Source organism: Corylus avellana, chromosome 10 (assembly GCF_965113065.1).
Source record: "Corylus avellana chromosome 10, dhCorAvel1.hap1.2, whole genome shotgun sequence".
NCBI lineage: Eukaryota > Viridiplantae > Streptophyta > Magnoliopsida > Fagales > Betulaceae > Corylus > Corylus avellana.
This window is the reverse complement of record NC_142499.1, coordinates 6,801,854-6,822,368: the sequence shown is the minus strand read 5'-3', so window position 1 is coordinate 6,822,368 and position 20,515 is coordinate 6,801,854. Positions and strand designations below refer to the sequence as shown.

The 20,515-nt window shown below is 37.6% G+C and overlaps 1 protein-coding gene across 3 annotated transcripts in view; it reads right to left on the bottom strand.

Annotated features, from left to right (window-relative positions):
• Window positions 1-17,927, bottom strand: part of EMB2016 (mRNA methyltransferase EMB2016) — a 36,884-nt gene extending 18,957 nt beyond the window's left edge. For 2 of the 3 annotated variants that reach the window (XM_059606225.2, XM_059606226.2), the window contains exons 1-23: window positions 17,664-17,927; window positions 17,347-17,435; window positions 16,883-17,006; window positions 14,442-15,101; window positions 13,948-14,316; window positions 13,762-13,866; window positions 13,442-13,624; window positions 11,997-12,138; window positions 11,739-11,920; window positions 11,540-11,625; window positions 11,403-11,451; window positions 10,715-10,781; window positions 9,385-9,863; window positions 9,209-9,308; window positions 8,645-8,778; window positions 4,630-4,697; window positions 4,333-4,549; window positions 3,650-3,865; window positions 3,382-3,537; window positions 3,249-3,302; window positions 2,889-3,103; window positions 2,727-2,796; window positions 2,056-2,378 (exon numbers count right to left, since the gene is read on the bottom strand). In XM_059606225.2, the coding sequence (XP_059462208.2) occupies window positions 2,056-2,378; window positions 2,727-2,796; window positions 2,889-3,103; window positions 3,249-3,302; window positions 3,382-3,537; window positions 3,650-3,865; window positions 4,333-4,549; window positions 4,630-4,697; window positions 8,645-8,778; window positions 9,209-9,308; window positions 9,385-9,863; window positions 10,715-10,781; window positions 11,403-11,451; window positions 11,540-11,625; window positions 11,739-11,920; window positions 11,997-12,138; window positions 13,442-13,624; window positions 13,762-13,866; window positions 13,948-14,316; window positions 14,442-15,101; window positions 16,883-17,006; window positions 17,347-17,435; window positions 17,664-17,738 (4,163 nt within the window). In that variant the 5' untranslated portion in view covers window positions 17,739-17,927. Of the gene's footprint in view, window positions 1-2,055; window positions 2,379-2,726; window positions 2,797-2,888; window positions 3,104-3,248; window positions 3,303-3,381; window positions 3,538-3,649; window positions 3,866-4,332; window positions 4,550-4,629; window positions 4,698-8,644; window positions 8,779-9,208; window positions 9,309-9,384; window positions 9,864-10,714; window positions 10,782-11,402; window positions 11,452-11,539; window positions 11,626-11,738; window positions 11,921-11,996; window positions 12,139-13,441; window positions 13,625-13,761; window positions 13,867-13,947; window positions 14,317-14,441; window positions 15,102-15,467; window positions 15,486-16,882; window positions 17,007-17,346; window positions 17,436-17,663 lie in introns of those variants that run through there. The other variant, XM_059606228.2, reaches the window with a different exon arrangement.
• Window positions 17,928-20,515: the final 2,588 nt, after the last annotated feature.

The window sequence follows — 20,515 nt, the reverse complement described above, 5'->3', positions numbered from 1 at the left end:
CCTTACCCACCAAAAGAGGTAAAGTCAATCCCAACGAAATCCTTTTCCTTTTACCACCTTTGCCCAATCAAAAGAGTCAGAAAAATTAGAGACTACCTCATCAACAAAGCTATCCAACTGACTGGTCACCTTTTATGTCTCTAAGCCACCCAAACCCATTAGCTTCATGGATGTTGGAGGCCGCACCACATTATTTGTCAATGTGTTCCCATGAAGAGCTTCCCCCAAACAAGTTGCTCTATTACCACCACCAAACAATGGTTGGAGAGGCACACTTGTTCCACCTCTTCATCCACCACCAAATAACACACCAAAGAGAGGTGTGACGTTTCGCAACTTGAGAGCCCAATTGTTCCACCCTTTTCCTTCTCAACCCTCTAGTATACCGATGAAACTATGCCAGCCACTACCACCATATTCCGTCAACACCAGATATCAACCGTGGCGGTTTGAGCATTTCTATACAATAAAAGCAATGTTGTCAACCCTCCAAGATTTCACAAACTTCTTCAGCCCACCACCACGGATCCGTGCTTCTTCGATAGCCATGCCTACGCCTGTACAAGCAGTTATGGTGGGCGATTGGCTCTAACCACTAACCGCAACCGCCTAAAACAGTTATTGCAACTAGTACGCTTAGGCGGTTAACGGTTATTTTATAATCGGTGGTTAGCAATTATTAAAACCAATAACAGGCGGTTGATAACCACTTTTTATATATGGGCTTTTGGGCCTTTTGATGGTGTTTTGGGCCTTCTTTGTGCCACTTTTTTGGGACAGTATTTAACGCCAATTTCCTCAACTCAATCATGCCGCTCTCACGATCCTCAAAGCTGCGTGCATTCCGTTCTCACCATAGGCACCACATCACACAATGGAATCAGACTCCATATGTGCAAAGCAAGCCGATTACCCAACTGTCCCCTCCAACTCCCCAAGCAATCACCCACTTTTCGTTGCATAACTCAACTAACTCCAAAAAGTTAAAGAAACACATTCCATATCTTAGTTGCAACCTCACAATGCAGGAGTAGATGGTCAATGGATATATATATATATATATATATATATATATATATATACACACACACACACATGAAACGATGTCGTATGTAGTGATATTATCTTATTACCATAGAAACAACATCGTTTTGGTTTTTTTTTTTTTAATTTTTTTTTTTGAAAAGCGGTTAGCGGTTAGTAACTCTACTAAGCGCTAACCGCCGGTTAACCGGCTAGGCGGTTAGTGGATTTTACTAACCGCCTAGACAATTACAGTTAGCAGACCGCCTTTTCACCCCTAATATATATATATATGTTAAACACCAAAACGGAGCCGTTTTGATGTTATATTAAAAATATATATTATTATATATAAGGGTAGGCAATTAGCGGTTATTAACCGCTTACCTCTACCCTTAAAACCGCCCCCGCCTTAGGCATTTAACAGGTTTTTATAACCGCCTAAAAAAAGGGTTAACCGCCCCGCTTGTACAAGCCTAGGCTCATGCCCATGCCACACTCACCTTTTCCAAATAAACTGCACAAGAGACACCCATGCTCCTTTCAACAATTTTTAACACTAAATCTCCTACCTCTACCGAAAACACAAATGATTCAGCTTACACAAATATATGACCAGAAAATCCGATCGCAGAGCAACCACCACCTTTGCAACACTAACAGACTCAACGAAACGTTAACCTTGCAGCAACCTCCTCAGACAATGACAAAGACAACTAACTAGACAGCCATAGCCTCGTAGAAGCTAAAAAGCAAAGAGAGTCACCACACAAGCACAAATAGATGGTGAGACGTGCCTACACAAGCCGCCTACAGGGAAGAGAGAGAGAAAGTACCACCTAAAGATTATAACAGCATTCAAAAGCAAACAAGATTGATGAGGAATGTAAGAGGGAAAGTAAACAAGATTAAGATCCACATATACATAACTAAAGTGACTTGCTAATGATGATAATCCTAGTCATCTAGATGAATAAGTCTATATACAAATACATGCACACAAAATCCATATAATGCATGACAAAAACTCACCTTTTCCCATCCGTGCAAAAGTGCAAAGCACCCAAAGACAATGCATCAACAGCCTCAATTGCATAAGTTGACAAATCTTTTATATCAACAGAACTGAACAGCTTTTTCCAGCAACATAGCAAAGGGGGGGAATTCCTCCACTCAAATTCACTAAGAAGATCATATATCGCATCCCTTTCATGTCTTCTCCCTAATTCAGGTTCCTGAATAGCAGATTGGATGTGAATGGAAATAGCTGCCAGAGCACTTCGACCTTCATTCCTAGAACCTATTTCACTAAAGGCTGTAAGACACGCAAGCAACTCTTTTCCAACCGGTAGGACCTGGAAAACCAAGGATATTCTCCATCACTATCAATTCTTAAATGTTTACCCAATTTATTTAAGAAAATGTGAAGTTGATTTAAATTCTACATAACAAATATCAATGTGACCTAATACATAACAGGAAGCAAACATCTTATGACTGATGGTGATCTTTGATACTCTCTCTTTTTTCCGGACTAGTAATCTTTGATACTCAATTTGTCACAAGGTCATGCATTTTCCTTCTCAGAAGAAATGCATTTCATGAAAAACAACAAAAACTTCTAAGAATTAACCACATATACAAAGCAGCTGAATAACTTGGACAAAAAAACTTCATTTATTTGGTAAGGAGCTAGTAGTTACCAGAGAAAACTTAAGGAGATAACATAAAATCAGCAAACAGTCTTCAGGACTCAAATTTTCAAATTTGCACCTGATAAACCATCCAAGAAATTTGAGATTTACACGGTTAGATTCTCCACTTAAGAGGAAAGAATCAATATAAAGAATGAATTATCTACTCACAGATTGGGTCTGCCAGGGTATTGTCGTGCTGTTCGTGCATTACAAAGTAGTGAGATGGACTTGAATACAGGGGTGCACCAACTGAGCGAAGTAAACCCGCATTTAGCTGAAGATTTACCATCTAGAATCTGTTTTGCATCCAAATCAATGGAATCAAAACCCCTCTCCAGCATTTGTATAAGGATCTGAACAGCACCTTCCTTTAACAATAGTGCCTGAAAAAGAATGTCATTGCAAGTAAAAACCATTGCACCCATGAGGTGTTGAACCTAATGGCATATATAGTTTAAAACATAATACAAAAATTAGAAGAAAAAAAAATTACTAAAAATTAGAAAAAAAAAAAAAAAAAAAAAAAACCTTGCCACAGGGATGCTCCATTAAGCCAGCAAGAAAATCAAGAAATCTGTAAACCTGAAAACAGATAAAAAAGAATTACATCCAAGTTACCAGACTAAAACTCTAGACTGTAATAATGACAGAAAATGTTCACCTTGTAAGCTTCCATGTCTGATGGAGAAGATGACTCAGAAACACAATCACGAATCCATGATAATATGGGTCGCAGAAGTACACAAGCATTTTCAGCATTTTGGCAAGCAATACGAATTATTAAAACTCGTAGCATGTCTTGAATGACCACCAGTGCCTATTTGAAAGTACAATCAGAAATAGACAACAAAGAAGAACCCGAATCCCAATCCATCTTTTCCTAACAATGCCAAAGAAGAAAGAGAACAATCCAAGGGAAAGTGACATACAGATATAGCATAGTGTTGGATAATCTGAGCAAGCTTGTCAAGCTGTGGCATCAATTGGCTAAGCAGCTTTTCAAGGTGTGCAGGCTCCAGATACCAATTGACCTGTCTCTCCTTCTGAGGCCCCAGTAGCGTCCCAATGGCTAATGTTCTAAAGGCACTCAACAAGGGCATTCCGTTTTTCCAAAGCCAGATACCTTCTTCAGGAAATAAATCATTCTTGCAATACAAAAGAAATTTAGGAAGAAAAACTAGTCAAACATTGCACTTGAAAACTGTCAACATAATTGTATTGCTGATACAAGAAAAAACATGACACATATCAACTAATTAAATGAATCAGAATCGAGAACACCAAAAATTCAGATTCATCTAGTCAACAACAAAACAACAAAAACATATCTACACCCAATTCTATGTTTTATAGTGCTGATAATCATAACATCAATGAGATTCCTTGTCCCCCCAGGGCTGCCTGGATGGCAAGTGGGTATGCCCCCCACATTGTTAGCCAAGGTTCAAATCCCTGGGCTTACTCAGTGCTTGTGCGAGGGAAGATCCAAGCACCTTGGGTTTACTCGTGCACTAGCACAGTACAACACTTAATTGATTAACCATGTATAGGGTCCTCCTTGTTATAAAAAGAATAAAAAAAAAGACTCCTTGAGAATGGAAAACTTGCATACCAAAAGACATAGCAAACTGCAGGTTTCTTTTGGACCTAAGGCCAGCAAAGAGGCAGCGTGAACACTAGCAAGCAGAGTATTGAAAAGGCCAGGAATCCAGCCATAAACCGGCCAACAAGCAAGTGCTGACACAATAAGATGGCACACAGCTCCAAAACCAAGTGCAGAATCTGGATAAGGAGAGGATAAGTCTGCCGCACATGCAGCTAGCTTTGGACTGCAATCATAAATATTCAATTATAGATAGAAAACTTCCCCACAACTATCAAATGCAAAACAGAAGGAAATTCCAATTACCTTACTTCTCGATGCAATCGTAAAAGAGCATTCATTAGTTTTGTATTTCTGTGCTGCTCCTTAGCTTCCTATAGGCATGGCAAAACAGATTCTATTCAAATGAGGCTTTGATAAAGGTATATGTGAACAGGTAGTACTAATAGAATCAAACAGGATAAGCATTAGATCTCATATAAGCCAAGCCAATTCTTATATAGCCATGTAGGCAGTCTTGAAGTATTACATGTGTAAAGAAACTATGGGACACCTTGCTCCCAGTAAACCATCAGAACAAAGAGGGATGGCAGACCAACAAACAGGAATAAGCAAGTAGAAGAGACCAAAGATAAAGGTGATACTAAAAGAAGACAAACAAATCTTGTGCACTAAACAAGAATATTATTAAAAACAAATGCTTGCACGCTTTCTGTACCATAAATAATAGAAGAATAAAGCTCTACGACTACCTGTCAATCCAAGACATCCCTCATACTATCTGGTCTGAATACAAAACACACATAAGATAAGAATACTAAGAACAAAGCTGCCTTGGCCATAATCTCAAGAATAACTTGCATGCACTTAACTACTTGATAGTTAACGGCCAATCAAACAACTTAGAGAAATGCTACACTTCCCAAAAGAAAGTTTCCCAAAAGTTGATTCTCAAGTGATGTGTCACCATCTCACACTTTCCAAAATAATAGATCTCATCCATGATGACACATCATTAGAGAACTAACTTTGGAGAAAAAATTTTGATAAGTGTAGCACTTCTCAACAACTTATGTCTCAGTTAACGGTTACAAGAAATCAACTGGCCAGCATCTCAACAGATCTAAAACTACATCAGTCACCCATTTCTAGTAAACAGCATTCCCGAATAAACACCTTTTCTAGCAGATATCATATAAAAACTTACCTGCTTCTCTAGAGCAATTCCAAAGCTTCAATCCTAGGCTCTCAGATGAGAAAGAAACTTAGTCGATGTAAGTTATGTGGACTCAATTTTGCCCCATGACTTGCGTGTCTAGGTGTCCAATTCATGTAATCCTTGAGTCTCAAGACAAAAGGATCGCTTCATTATCAAACTGGTCAACATTTTTCTTTTAATCTGTCTCCACTTCTAATGCCAGAAAGAAATCAACTTTCCACTTAATATATCAAGTAAAAGTTTCGTTCTTTTTCAAAACTCTATCACTGGACAGCTGCCATAGATCCTAATTTGCTAAGTTTTTATGATTTTCTTGACTTGCTTTCTCTAGTGTTTCTCTTCTATACTCTCAGTGTACTTGAATTGCACATTAGCGCTTTTTAATGATATTTCAATTTTATATATATATATATATTGACAAACTCTTTTCTCCATTCTCTCTCCTTTGTCTTCCGCTCTTCTCTTTCTCTCTCTCCTCTGGCGGAGGCGTATGCAGGCGCATCCCGTTAGAGCTCAGTTCTGGTTCGTCGGCTCTTGGTTTGTCAGACTCTTGTGCTTTGTTTCTGCTTCGGTCTTGCCGGTCTTTCCAACATTTTGCTGCTGGAATGGCTTCATGAGCTGTTTAGGTCTACCAGGCAAGTCTGAGATGGAGCGTCATTTCTCGGTGGAAGCTAAAGCCTTCTCCTTTTTGGCGAAGGCAGGAAGGCCAAAGCTTCGCTTGGAGAAAAAGAGGAAGGGGTTCATTGGGTTTATTTTTCTGGGTCTTCAGTGTTCTGTATGGTTGGTGGCCATGGTGGAGGAGGCGTTGATGTCTCCGGGTAAGAAGGATTTTGTCAAATCCTTTCGTGAGGATGTGAAGGTTTTGATGGTCCGTAGGGGTGGTAACAAGGCCGGCCGTTTTTTAGAGGTGGTTGTCTACGTTGAGGGAGGCCGAAAAGGGGTTATTTGGCTCCCTGAGGGCCGTGAAGGGTGGGGTTGGCATCATTTCATGAGTTAGTTGTGGCCGATGTTGGGAGTTCTTCGGAACAAAGGATCGGCCGCTAGTTTCTGAGGTGTTCTCTCAGGAGGGGAAGCAGTTGGAGGGTGTCCTTTCATCCGGTCACTCCTATGCGGCTATCCTATCCTCGGCGTCTAGTGGGTTGAAGCCGCTGTCTGTGAGTCCTCTTGATCTGCTCCTGGTAGCGATTTGTTCTAAACTGGCGAATGGCGATGAGAACGTGAGAACGCCAGTGAATTGCTTCGAGCTTGAACTTGGTTGCCCTGGTTCATCGGCAGCAATCACTAGCATCACAGCGAAGAAGGGGATGAAAGTTTTCTTCGTTATTCGCTACCTGAAAAAGCTTCTAGGGCGCATCTCTTCTGAGCTGGACCAGGTCAAAGGCTGGTTGGGTCATCCTATTGAGTTGGGCTTAAAGCCCAAAGGTTTCAAGGTTCATAGGATGCACTCTTTTAAGCCCAAGCAGGTCAGCAAGGTCTTTGGATTTGGTTCTGTCGACTCAAGTCTAGGTTTTGAGCCCAATTCCAAGAATTATCCACAGGCGTTGGGTTTTTGAATTTGGGTCTTCAGAGCTGTGCTCTTTGCCAGAGGTCTCGACAGAGAAGCTGGTTAGTTTGTTATGGGTGGCAGGTCTGGCTATGGGGTTGTCGGAGGTTGGGTCAACCCGGCGAGATCTGGTGTTGCTGTTGGTGTCTCTTATGCTTTTTCAGCCCCTATGTTGTCGCCTTTCTCTGCACAGCTTCCAGTCCAGCCCAATTCTCCAAGGTTTATGGGTCTTTTTGGTTGCCGAACGTCTTGGGTTGCTTCTTGGGAGGCCTATCAGTTGCTGCTGCGATTCCTTTAGAGGAAGCGTTTTCTCTCCTCTCCCCTTCGGCTCTTTCCAGCTCGCAGAGTCCTGCCATCAATGCCATCTTTTCGTCGCTGGAGATTTTATGCTCAACAAATGCTGGCTCGTCACCCTCAAAATTCAATTTTGGATTCAAAACTAAAACCAAGAGGGGAAGGTTAACCCTTTTTAGGATTTTATCACCCTAAAACCAGAGCCATGCTATCACTCACGGTGCTGGAGCCATGTGAAAAACCAAAGAAAAAACCAAAAAACCAGACCCAAACCGGAGCAAGACCCATCAGAAAAAACCAAAAAATCAGACCCACCAGAGCAAGACCCATGCGGCCAGCATTTCAGCAGATCCACAGCCGGCGAGACCCAGCCGTGGGTCTCGGTGGCTGGCCAGATTCAGGCCGGCTGTGGGTCTGCACCCTGGGTCTGTAGACCCACGATCTTCTTCTTTCTCTTCTTTCTCTTTTCTTTCTTCTTTAGTTGAAAATCATGTGCATTAGGGTGTAGGTTTTTTTTGAGTAATGCTAGGTACCATCTTTTTATTTTCCTAAAATCCTCCTAAAGCTGATGTGGCTTTTAAAATCACCATTAAATTTTAGATAAATCATACTTGAATTTGAATCCAATGGTGATTTTAAAAGCCACATCAGCTTTAGGAGGATTTTATGAGGATAAAAAGATAGTACTTAGCATTACTCGCTTTTTTTTTTGGCTTTTTTTTCCCTTTATGTGAGGTGTCCTTTTATTGGGTGCTGCAAAACCCTACTTTTGCAGCATGACCGCGTAGGAGGGTTTCTCATACAACATTAGTTGTGTCATGCAAATATCCCATACACCAAACCGCAGGTCCCATGTCCAACATAGATGCTTCACATGTTTGAAATGACAAATCTCATGTATTCCCCCACAGAAATCCAGTAGTAAGGACATAAAAGAATTTTCAAAGAACATTCTCCATCGGCCCCAATTTATATGCCTCGGTTTAAGATGAAATGATTATCAATAAAATGATAAAATTGTAGGAATCTTCCAAAAATGTTCTTCACTTTATATTAAAGGTAGCATGACCTTAATACAAATTTTGATTGTTTTTTTAATAAATAAAAAAAGAATAGGTAAAGTATATAAGAAATTGAAAAAGTAAGAGCTTTCCCTTTTAGAAAGTGGACATGTATTTTCTGACACTCCAAAAAGAAAAGTAAAGGCATTTTAATTGAGACAGAGGGAGTGTTACATAATTAACAGGCTAGATTTTAAGGCCTACCTGTAATTTTTGCAAAAGGTTGATCAGTAGTACCAAAGAAGGAACCAAAAGATCAACTAAGCTTTGCTCACGATTACGTTCTAATAGTAAATCTGACGTAGAATTGCATTCTGTACCCTCATCGACAAGGTAATCTGTTGAGAGAACAAAACCACATGTTTCAAACATGAGAAAAGAGGATGATGATCAAACACAGCAGAAATTGTTAATTGAAACTATGAAATGTATATGATAGTGCAATGTCAACAGCCAGTTTTAACACGAACAAATTAATAAGCAATACAACTCCAGACTTCAAATGATGATAAGAACAATATTCGATTCACAACAAGTGTTCACCAGCATAAAAAATTAAAAATAAAACCAATCATCCATATAGCAGTAACACATAAGGTCTCAAACAAAATTATAAAATCCAACAGCTCATGATACCTGATTATAAGCCTTTATATAATTACCTCCACAAGTTATTACGCATATACACATAATCCCATATGAGCAACACTTTTTTTTCGGTTAGTATCCATATTAGGAACCCAATAAAAACAATAAATACTAACTTACCATAATTATTTGAAGACCTCTCAAGCATGAACCTGCAGCTAACCAGAACTGCATAGATAACTGCTATGGCACCTTCATCATATAGTGCAGCAGCTACAGTCTACATCAAAAGAATATAATGAACTAAGTCAAATTTTTCTAACTATACCACACATCAAATACAGACAATTACATACTGAGTTCTCGGAAATAAATGCCAAAATTCGAAATGCTGTCGTCAACTGTGCCACGGAAGAATCACGGAGGGTAACACCATCAAACGACTTCTCAGAAATAAATTTTCCAAGAGTCTCCATAACATTAATATCAGAACCACCGGAAGAATCTCCAACAGCATTCTCAACATCTGTCAGATCTGACACAAGAATGCTGGTTGAAGTTAAGTGGGCATCTCCACCAGAAGCTAACACAGCAGCATACCGTAAAAGACCAGTAGCCCCATTTTTATGATAAACTACACCAGCATCGATCCATTCCAACAGCCGTGTAGGAGCATCTTTTCTATTGGACCCTGGAGAGGAGGAAAGTAGAGCCCTATGGATTTCCAAAGCATGTCCAATCCAAGAACTCAGAGAAAATGCTGTTGAATCAGTAACAATGACTTCAAGAATCTCAGCGGCTGAGTGAGATATAGCAAGATTTAAAGGTAAAACACCTGAATATTCAAATATTACACCCAAGTAAGCACATACTTACTACTTCGTAAAATGCAAATAGTTCAAAGGGAAAAAGTACCAGTAAGGCCTGCTTTTCTCTATCTAAATTTACTTTTGAGCAAGTTCAACCATCCCAAGGCAAAGGTTTGATAACATATTTGTTTTCACTATTCAATTTTTACCTTTTGCATACTTCCTTTGTAATTAGGGGAGCATTTATACTATTAATAATATTTGTCGATTACTTATAAAAAAAAAAACAATTTCAATTCAATCCACTAACCACATATAAAGCTTTGAGAAAACAATTACCCAACCAAATAAAGAAAAAAAGGTGACTGATGGCCAAACGTAAATTATTAAAATCTATCATAGCATTGATCTGCCAAAAAAAGACCTCATTAGAAGAATAATGCATGTTAAAATCGCCTAATTTAATGATGCTAGTAAACTTAGCATTTCATCTTTAAAATATTAATTTCAATACATTGACTGTAGTTGTTCAGAGATGTCAACTGAGTTTACCCTTGTCCAACAGAAAAAAAAAAAAAAAAAAAAAAAAAAAAAAAAAAAAAATTAGTTTCTCATAGATTAATACCATGATAATTAATGCAAAATTTTATTTTAAAATTTGGTACGTGGTTAAAACATTAACATTAAAATAGGAATTATAAAATAACAAAAATCAGCACTTTATTCATAGAGGGGTTGAACTTGCTTGGAAAGAAATATAGTTGTAGAACTAATTTGTCCCATAAACTTCTTGTGGGGCTTATTGGTCCTTTCTTGAGAAAAGTATGCCTTATTTGTACTTTTCCCTATTTCAAGATTAACCAGAGTTTTGGACTACCACTAATCTTGGCATCTGGCTCCGATTCCTTGACAGAATGTAATGCTTCAATTAATACTGAAACAGCCTACAAAAAAGATAATTATAAAGTGTTACAAAATATTACTGAAGCGTGATGCTACATATTAGAGAACTAATAAACAACAACAATGAAAACACGGCAACATACAACTGAACAGAATGTTACAATAACTAGCTTTCAGGGAATTCTATATTATTTACATTGATTGCACCAGTTACAACAGGTTAGTACTAAAACCTTCTCCAAGTAAATTATAACATCACCTAAGCAAACCTCTAAAATTACAATCCACCTAGATTATGTGTTAAAGCCTCAAAAGGCATCATATTAAAGTCCTAGGTTCAAAGCCCATCTTGATACCAACTTACAAACATCTAATTTTTTGCTAGCCCCCAAAAGTAAAATAATATTGAGCAAGTAAAACATATGCTGTCTAATATGATATATAACACAACATAGATATGTAACAAATTTAATAAATATATTTCAGCGCAAGAGAAGTATCTGGCAAATCAATGACAACAGAATCATAACAATAACCCTGAAAATATCATATTAAATCATGCTAATACGTCTCTTGTAACACGGTGACTGTATTGATGGAACTGAAATGAAGCTTCTAAAATGTCACAGTGAACATTGCTAACATAGCATTCTCATCTCTACCTCTGGAAAATATCCGAGAGCCAAAAGAGCCTGCTGTCCACAGTCAGACCTGGAAATCATTTAGACAAGTCTGAGTCAAAAAAATATTAAAGTTGTATAAAAAATCCAGAATTTCAAAATGAGACAATCAGTTCTACCTAGACAGACCACAAAGTTCCCACAACAGCCATAAAAATTCTTCCGAGTTTGGAGTTGATGTAAGCAAACGATCTATGGCATTAACCTACACCAAAGCACACGAAAATCACTATAGTTAGGAACAATCCCACAATGGAAGTGGAGAAAGTAAGAAACAGGACTGAGCAATTGCAGTTTTGGATAAGAAATGGTACTAACCACCCTCAAATGCACCCCAACAATCATGCCAACTTCCTGAGGGCTGAAAAAGAAGCGCTTGGATATTAAAACAGATGCATACCGGAGAGGAAGAAACTCTTCCTTATTCGCATCATGACCACCCCGTAGTGCATTGATTACAGTAGCTGAAAGTTCTGGGTGATTTAGTAAGAATATTAACCCTGAAAAAGAAAACATGCAATGAGAATCGCAACAATTCACAAGTCCGATTGATAATAATAGCACACGGTACAGTACCTGAGCGACAAGAAAGAAGCGAAAAGATTATGGCCTCAATTGACGAGGCAATATCCACAAATGCGTTCATGGCATGTCCAACTTCTGATCGCAATGTTGATGATGACAAAAGGGCAGCTGACAAGGCAAGAAATCCCCTCTCCTGCTTCCACATAAACATGTTGAATTTTAATGTGGCTAGGAATTTATCAAAGTTCCCCAAAGATATAAGTGAATGGACATCAGAATACCAATTGCAGCTCAGAGAAAAAGAAAAGTTCCACCAATTAATTACTAGTTGAAATTTATAAAATTAATAACCGGAGCATGCCCTGACAGAGATATCCGGCTTAGTCCTGTTTAGTCTTGATCAATGGCCAAGGCTTCTGTAGTAATACCTTCCAGTTGATGGGCTAGCAATGGTCAAAGCAGATTGGCCCATCCATTGTGACCACAGTAGAAACATTATTAATCTTATTCTATGCAACAAAGAAGCTGAAAAGGTAGGAGCAATGCTTTTCCCTTAGCACCTCACTTCTCACAGAGTTTCTCATTCTCATCATTTTACATGGTTTCTTTCATCTCATGAGAAAATATAAAGATGAATTTGTAACCGGTGTTTTCCTTTCAGGTAAACTACACTTACCCCCTCAATTTACTACCCAAACTACAACGTCCCCAAATCTTCCAAGTTGGTCAATGTACCCTACCAATCTACCATTGGGGTTGCAATGTTCCCCTTCCGCCCTAAAATGACAAAAATACCCTGCATAAAAAAAAAAAAAAACAAAAACAGAAAAAAAAAATTCAAAAAACTAAAACAAAAAATTCAGAATAGACCGAAGTGGTGCCTTTCTTTGTTTTTCTAAATAGTCTCTTTTTTTTGGTTTTTTCAGAAATTTTTATCTTGGGCAACGTATTTTTGTCATTTTGGATCGCGGAAAGGGAACATTGCAACCCCAATGGTAGATCAGTAGGGTACATTAACCAAATTGAAAGATTGAGAGAACATTGCGACAAGGGCAGTAGAAGAAACCTTAGACAAAATGTTGTCAAGGAGTAAATATATCTGCATACCAGCATAAACCTTTATAAGGTTAAGATTTATTTTAGCCTTTAACGTGCAATGGCTAAAATCCTCAAACTACACCAATATGACAACATTTGTGCCTCTAACATGGCTGACACATGAATATATGTTTTTTTTTTTTTTATAAGTAAAGTCAATGTATTAAAAAGCGCAAGGGCCGCAACCCATGTACACAGGAAGTATACAAAAGAGCCCACTACATAAGCTTTAAACTGAAAATGACGCACAAAGGTCTAAAAATTCCGTGAGCGTTGAAGTCAATGTATATATGTTACACATGTAAAAATCCTCATACCTACCTCCATGCATATATGTTACACACATTCAACATACATATACAGACTCACACACATACATGCATAATACACCAATATACCTTAAGAAGTTCCAGCAAATGCAAGTCAATATCGAAGTTTGAAAAGCAACAATTTGATGAAGCAATCAAGGTACTGGTTGCTTTATATGACAATAATCCTTCTGTTTGACCAAGAATCAATGATCTGCTTGCGCGAGCCACTGGAGAAGGATCTTCAATTGGACCATGTGAATTTATCAACTTCTGCATTAATACTTGTCAATCAACATTAAATAAGAATCTCATATTGCAAAACTTTGACACTTCAATATGCTAAAGTACTAACTACTGCATGTCTCACATGCTAGCAGAAAATAATACAATAAACTATTCCAACTGACCAGGAGCCTCTTGAGTTGAGATTTAGCATTGATAAGCATGTTCAAGGTAACACCTGCAACCCTACCAACAGCAGAGAGACCTCCCAAAACAGACAGAACTGCACACTGGAAAGGAATCAAGTTACCACACGATACCCACAAAGCAGAGAGACAGAGAGAGATAAGCACACAAAGCTCAAAGCATACCTCATATCTTGAAGCAAATTCATAAAATCGTAGACGGTGGAGGACATAAGTTGCGAGAGAGGCAACATCATGGCGCGGTTTTTGCAATAACAACTTCAACAATTGACTGTAACCTTCACTAGTACCATTAGGGACATTTTCATCTTCACGAGGCCACCAACCAAAAAATCCCTCACACCCAATTGAATACCGAGTAGCCTGCTCAAGAACTCCAAGTAGCAGTAATGTGGTAGAAGTGGAATTTGGCTTGTCATGACAAAAAATGTGTGCAAGCTGCTCCATTCCTCCACTATTGACAAAGTGAAAGCAGCTCTCTCTACCAGAGCACAAGAAGAGAGCCACACTCAACCCCAGAACAACATTTTCTTTCTGAAATTATGTAAGAGATTAGAGTAGAGAAGATTAATAACAGGAAGGGGAGAGAGGGGAGAGAGAGAGACCCTTTTTTTTGGCCTGGTATGACAAATGAGAGAAGAAGATAGTGCATAAATCACCTGTGAAAGCTGGTGATGTCCAAGATTTGAGGAGTCGCCACGAAAATTGAAGTACTGGCTAAACATATCCACCAACTCTTTGGAATTAACCAAATCAGCCTCAAAATCAAGAAAAGTGCATTCTGCCGACAAGTCAGCAAATCCATTCCCTAATTCATGTTGAAACACTTTATACAACTGAAGAAGCTCTTCTCTGGCCTCACCAATAACACCATGCAACTCCTCACCACTTTTTGACTTGCCCCATGTAAGATTATTCTCACTGTCTGCAGCATAATGTAACTCACTGGTAACAAATGAAGAGCTTGCTGAAACCACAGTACTTACAACTTCATGTACTGCATCCCCAAGATTCGACAACTCCAAAATCTTGAACAATAGCTGTAAAAACCTCTTCACCTCAATAGCTATATCCAATGGAGCAACTGGAATGGATAACGCATTCAAAGAGGATATAGATTCCTCAATTGTAAGGTTAGTTGAGTGCAAAGCCAGTGGGAGGTCTTCAAGCTTCCCCTCAGCAGAACCAACTAAATTTCTCAGCGAGTTATCATCAAATTCGATATTGAACTGCCCCAAATCCTCTGCCGTGTTTCCATAAATGACCAAACTTAGACTGCGGTAGCTGCCCCTTACAACCAGATGATTAGTTACAACAGCCTGTAAAAAAGTTATGACTTCTTTAATATGTGATTAAATCCACCAAAATACAAATGTAAAAGGGTCTAACAGGGCAAACAACAATAGAAATTAATCAAAATATCTAGGCAAACTGAGGGGATAGTCCATCGAAAGGAATGCCTAAATTGACCCCTGATTGGGAACTCTATCGCACCTATACCAAAATGGATTTCTATTCAATTTTCAAGCTATACAGCTTGTCTACAGCTTTTAGTGACTATATCACTAAGATAATATATGTTCTTTTGATCAACAGACATCAACAATAGTTGTGAATTAAAAAATTATGAAATTAAAAAAAATAATAATAATAATACAATGCATCTTCATTGAAAACAACTATACCATTTATAAAGAAAAATAGTCTTCCGAGATGACTTTATATGCAGTCCACATCTACAAAAAACTGTAATGCGAGGAATAACATTCATTAAAAAGATTATCAAAGAACCTCTACTCAAACAAATTCCCAATCTCCAACTAGATTTAATTATTTTATAATTCTAAGTTCTCACGTGCTGTGGATAATTCTTTTTTTTTTTTTTTTTTTTTTTGATAAGTCACGTGGTGGTGGATAATTAAACTTCATTTACACCCTTATAAAATTTAATGTTGAAAAAAAAAAAGCAACTACACACGAAGTCCAAAACTCCTAACCAGTCATTCCTTAGAATTCCTAACAAACTAAACTCCTCGGAAAAAAAAAAAGTCATCTTTCTAATACCCATCTCAAGAGTTGCAAAAGCCTGAGAAAATCCAAACATCACCTCTGAAAATTTCAGCATATGGTAAAAAGCCCCAAAGCATATATATTATCCCTACACCCCAAACTCACGTAACCCTTCTCTTTTTATAAATAAAAACTCTCTATTACCATCCCAAGGCCATCGCAAGGAGTGATATCCAGGGATCAGGTGTAGTTCATCATTATTGTATCCCCAAAAAAGGATAAAACCTTCAATGACCTTGATGACCAATTTGGCTTAGGTTATACAACATATGAGGCTTAACATCTTTTATGCTGTTTGGGATAAAGAACACATATCATCCATGTCACAAATTAAATACAAGTAAAACTTCATTTAGAGAAGAAAATGCAGATCCCACAACACTCGCTAGCACATTCTTGCACACGAATCCCCCAATAAGTTTACTTCTCTTAACTCCCAAGAAATGTCCAATCTGCTCCATTTGCCTGTCATCAATTCCAACTTCACAGCCTTAACTCAGCAGCTGGAATCCATCATTCCATCTACTCACCAGTGACCACTGGGAGCTCGGTTCAAAGTTCATCACAGAAAGCATGTTAATCTCATACAGCCTTCCAGCCACTTTGATCTCTCTCTCTCTCACCACTGACCACTGAAAGGTCAGTTCAAAGTTCATCACAGAAAGCATGTTAATCTCATACAGCCTTCCTGCCACTTTGATCTCTCTTTTTCTCTCTACCTGGGTGGATCAATACTGTATTCAAATTTCCCACAAAACAAGAGTATAACCATGTCCGTACTCTTCAGACGCCCAGAAAAGAGGCAGGTGGTTAAAGCCTTTTCCTAAACTTTTCCCATCACATACAAATGACCCATTGAATCAAAATTCATATAAGTATGATTAAAAAGAATAAAAACATATCACACGAAGTAAAAATAATATAAGAGACAAATAGAACTCGACATAAATTTACTGAAATTTGCAGGCAATATGACGTTTCGAATAAATAGACAAATGAGTTAGCAAAATGGCAACAAAAATCAGATTACCTCAACTTCTAGAACATTTGATGAAGAATGAGAATAAAGAAAAGGCTGGCAGAGACGCCTAAACCTTGTCTCCCCCTCACATTTAACAAATACTTCCAAAGCAAATGAAGGAGGCGAAGTAGCCCTGTAAAATAATTCAAATAGTCACTACAAACAAAATCCCTATCATGCATCATCAAATACTGACTAGGAGCAAGTTTGTTCCAATAGCCAATACTTCAAACATCACAAAAAAACTTCTAAAATTGAATTATATTCCCAACTTCTTAAGCCCAATATTAATGTTGTAATACAACTGGAGCTTTTTTTACCCGGAGTATACATACCACCACATTTAACATAAACCCATTTGGACAATTATTTCAAAAAATCAATAGTTTGTTAGTTCGGACCAAATTTATAATAGTTTAACTCATTAAAGCGGATAAGTTAAAACAATCATATAGGTTAGAAGCGCCGCGTACCCAAGAAGCGTTACGGCTTGAGCAGCCGAGGAAGCATTTTGTTCAAGGAACTCGCACGCAGTTATTACAATGGGTTCAGAAAACAATACCTGGATAAGAACAATGCATTAGCAAAAGGCAGCATTCAACTATTAACATGCCCGTAAAACAGAGTGCGCTAAGTAATTACCTATGCTAAATTGCTCATTAGGGAGCCACATAAGCATCACACAAAACATATAAAAATTCAACAACAACAACAAAAGACGATTCCGTATAATTTAATTTTAATTTGGAAACTAAGGAAACGAAACTCTGAGAAAGTGGGAGTAGGTTACCTCGTCGACGTACTCGTCGAGATGGGGGTGGTTGAAGGTCTGGGAGAACAAGACGTAGGGTTCGGGTCGACCCATTTGGTGCTTTTGCGTGTCTTGGAATCGGGTTCTCCGAGCAAGCAAGCGTTGGATTTGAATTCTAGGGTTTCGAGTGTCTCACTCTGAGACTCATGTTTTTGGGGGGTTTTACAGGTTTTGTTTGCCGACCCCGAACGAAGAAGAAAGAAAAGAGTGGACTCTGAGAGGGAAGAAACAATTTGTCTCCCCTTTTTTACGTCTACAATTATGTTTTTTTTTTTTTTTCTTTGTGGGGGTGCAAAATGCAATATCAGTTTCGTGGTTACTCTTATTTATTTTTTAGTATAAAAATATTTTAAAAACTTTTCTATAATGAAAAAATAATAAATAAGTCCCTACTCGGCCAAATCTATTCAAAAATTGATAGTATAATTGTATAAACTTATTTGTTATTTTTCTATACCAACAAAAAAAAAAAACTTAATTACAAATCAATGTCATTGTGCGGGGATTTTTGAGCATAAGATTCAAACTATTAAGCACCATGTTTTACGAAATGAACTTAAAATGCTACTTTAAATTATTTTTACTCTATGAATTTAGAAACCAAAAAAAAAAAAAAAAACTCTTAATTCTCAAGATAAAATTTTGATATTTTAAATTGTGTTATCTTATCTCATATGTTATGTTTTGAAAACTTTTTTAAAAATTATTTTCATTTCTCAAATGTTCAAAACTCTTATCAAATATTAGGTGTGTTTGGCAACCCTTTTTCCGTTTGTTAGTGCAGCTGAAAATGATTGATGTGATGGTATAAAGTTATGAATTTTTCGTATTGAAAAGTGCAAAAGTTTTGTTTAATAGTGATCTTTTTCTTTGAATAGTAATAAAAAGTAAATTATATGATAAAAAAAATTTAAAAAAAAATTACAATGTTTTGATATTAATTTTTTTGAGAAAATGATGTGTGGACAGTAACAAGAGGATTGAGGGATTTGCCAAACACTCCCGATTCATATGTTCAAACATATTTTCAGATTTACTCCTACAACTAACACACTTTTCAAAAAATACTCACAAAAAGGACACATGTTATTATTATAAAAATATGTTGGAATAAATTCTTCTGACCAAGTTTGAAAGAAAACTATGTCATATTCAAAACCCAAATATCACAACTGGCTTTCAAGTATGGGCATTTTGGGTCTATTTTGGTGTTTTAAGCCTTCCTTTGGCCTCCCTTTAGGGGCATATTTTAGATGATTTTGGGACTGTGTCCAGGCCTTTAAAAAAAAAAGTTTGAGTGTTTTAGATGAAAACATAATCAATTAATAAGCATGTTGGGTACGTATTAGCCTTTTGTGCCTATTTTGTTTTCGGAATATTTTCTATATAAATTATGCATTATAAAAGCATTCGGCGATGTTGTTAGTGGTTATCAACCACCTCTACATGAGTAATTTTATAAGTCCCTCTTAAGTCTCTCCAAGAATGATATAGCTATTAAAATCACAATTTGATCAAAATCCAATAATAATCAATCACAAACTCAATGGTAATTTTAATAGCCACATCATTCTTTGAGGGACTCACGAGGCACACAAGAGAGACTTGTAGCATTACTCCCTCTACATACCCCAAAAATTGCACACCAAAACAGTTATGCGGTTAGCAGTTATTAACATGTACGTTCTTAGTCTATTTGAGCCCTTAAACCCATTTTGACAAAGTTTGTCTTGTCTTATGAAATGTGTAATACAGAATTGATGCTCTGGTTAAGCGCTCATACCATCATTAACTAGTCACTTGACTGCGTCCGACCTCGGGTAGCCCATATTACTAGCAATGCCATTTGTAATGACCACCAATCAAATATGGTTGCAATGGTAAATTATAAAACAATTGAATCAAATACCAAACAATAAATATAAGGGTTAAATACTCTTTTGCTTCTTAGGATTTCAACAGTTCATTTTTTTCCCCTTAAGGTTTCATTTTTATAACAATAGGTACTTGTAGATTTCATAAATACCAAGATGGTACCTCCGTTAAAATTCTGTCAAAAACTTAACGGAATGTCAAGTCAGCGACAATAAAATGTCGTTACGTATTATATAATAAATTTTTTAAAAAAAAATTAAAAAGATTAAAAAATTATCTTTTTTCAAAAGAAAAAAAAAAACAAAATTTGGGGGTGGCTAGGCCATTTAGGGGGTGGCCGACACCCTTTTTAGCCATGGGAGAGGGGAGAAGAGCTAGAAGAACCTAAAATGCAATCAAATTTTCAAACTCTCCTGCATTTTTCTACACTATCTAGGGCACCCAAAAAACCCAGATATACCCAAACCAAGTTCCTTGACTACAGAACAAGAAAACTAGAGTTACACACAAGCATTCAATTGATTGTCTACCTCAGAGAGAGCAGCCAGAAGCAGAATCTGACTCGACAGGGACTTGGACCCCGACAGTGTGATAGCATCGAAGATCTCTTTGATGGGTTGCAACACGATCTCCGGTACCGTAGATGACTTCTCTACTGCAGCAACCGTAGTTGAAACCCTAACCGCACCAACTCTACGACTACCCACCATGCTCACATTCTTGTGCTTCAAAGTCCAAGAATTTGGTGAGGCCAAGAAATATGTGCTAAAATTAAGAGAATTGGGTTTGTGGGGTTTGGGATTTTTGTGAAAAAATTTGGGTGCCTTGAGCTCCTCCATTGCAAATTTTGCTTACTTGAGCTCAAGGGGTGGCCGAAACCACCCTAGTAGGTTTACGGGTGGCACGGCCACCCCCCAAATGGCCAAGAGCCACCCCCAAATTTTTTTTCTTTTTTT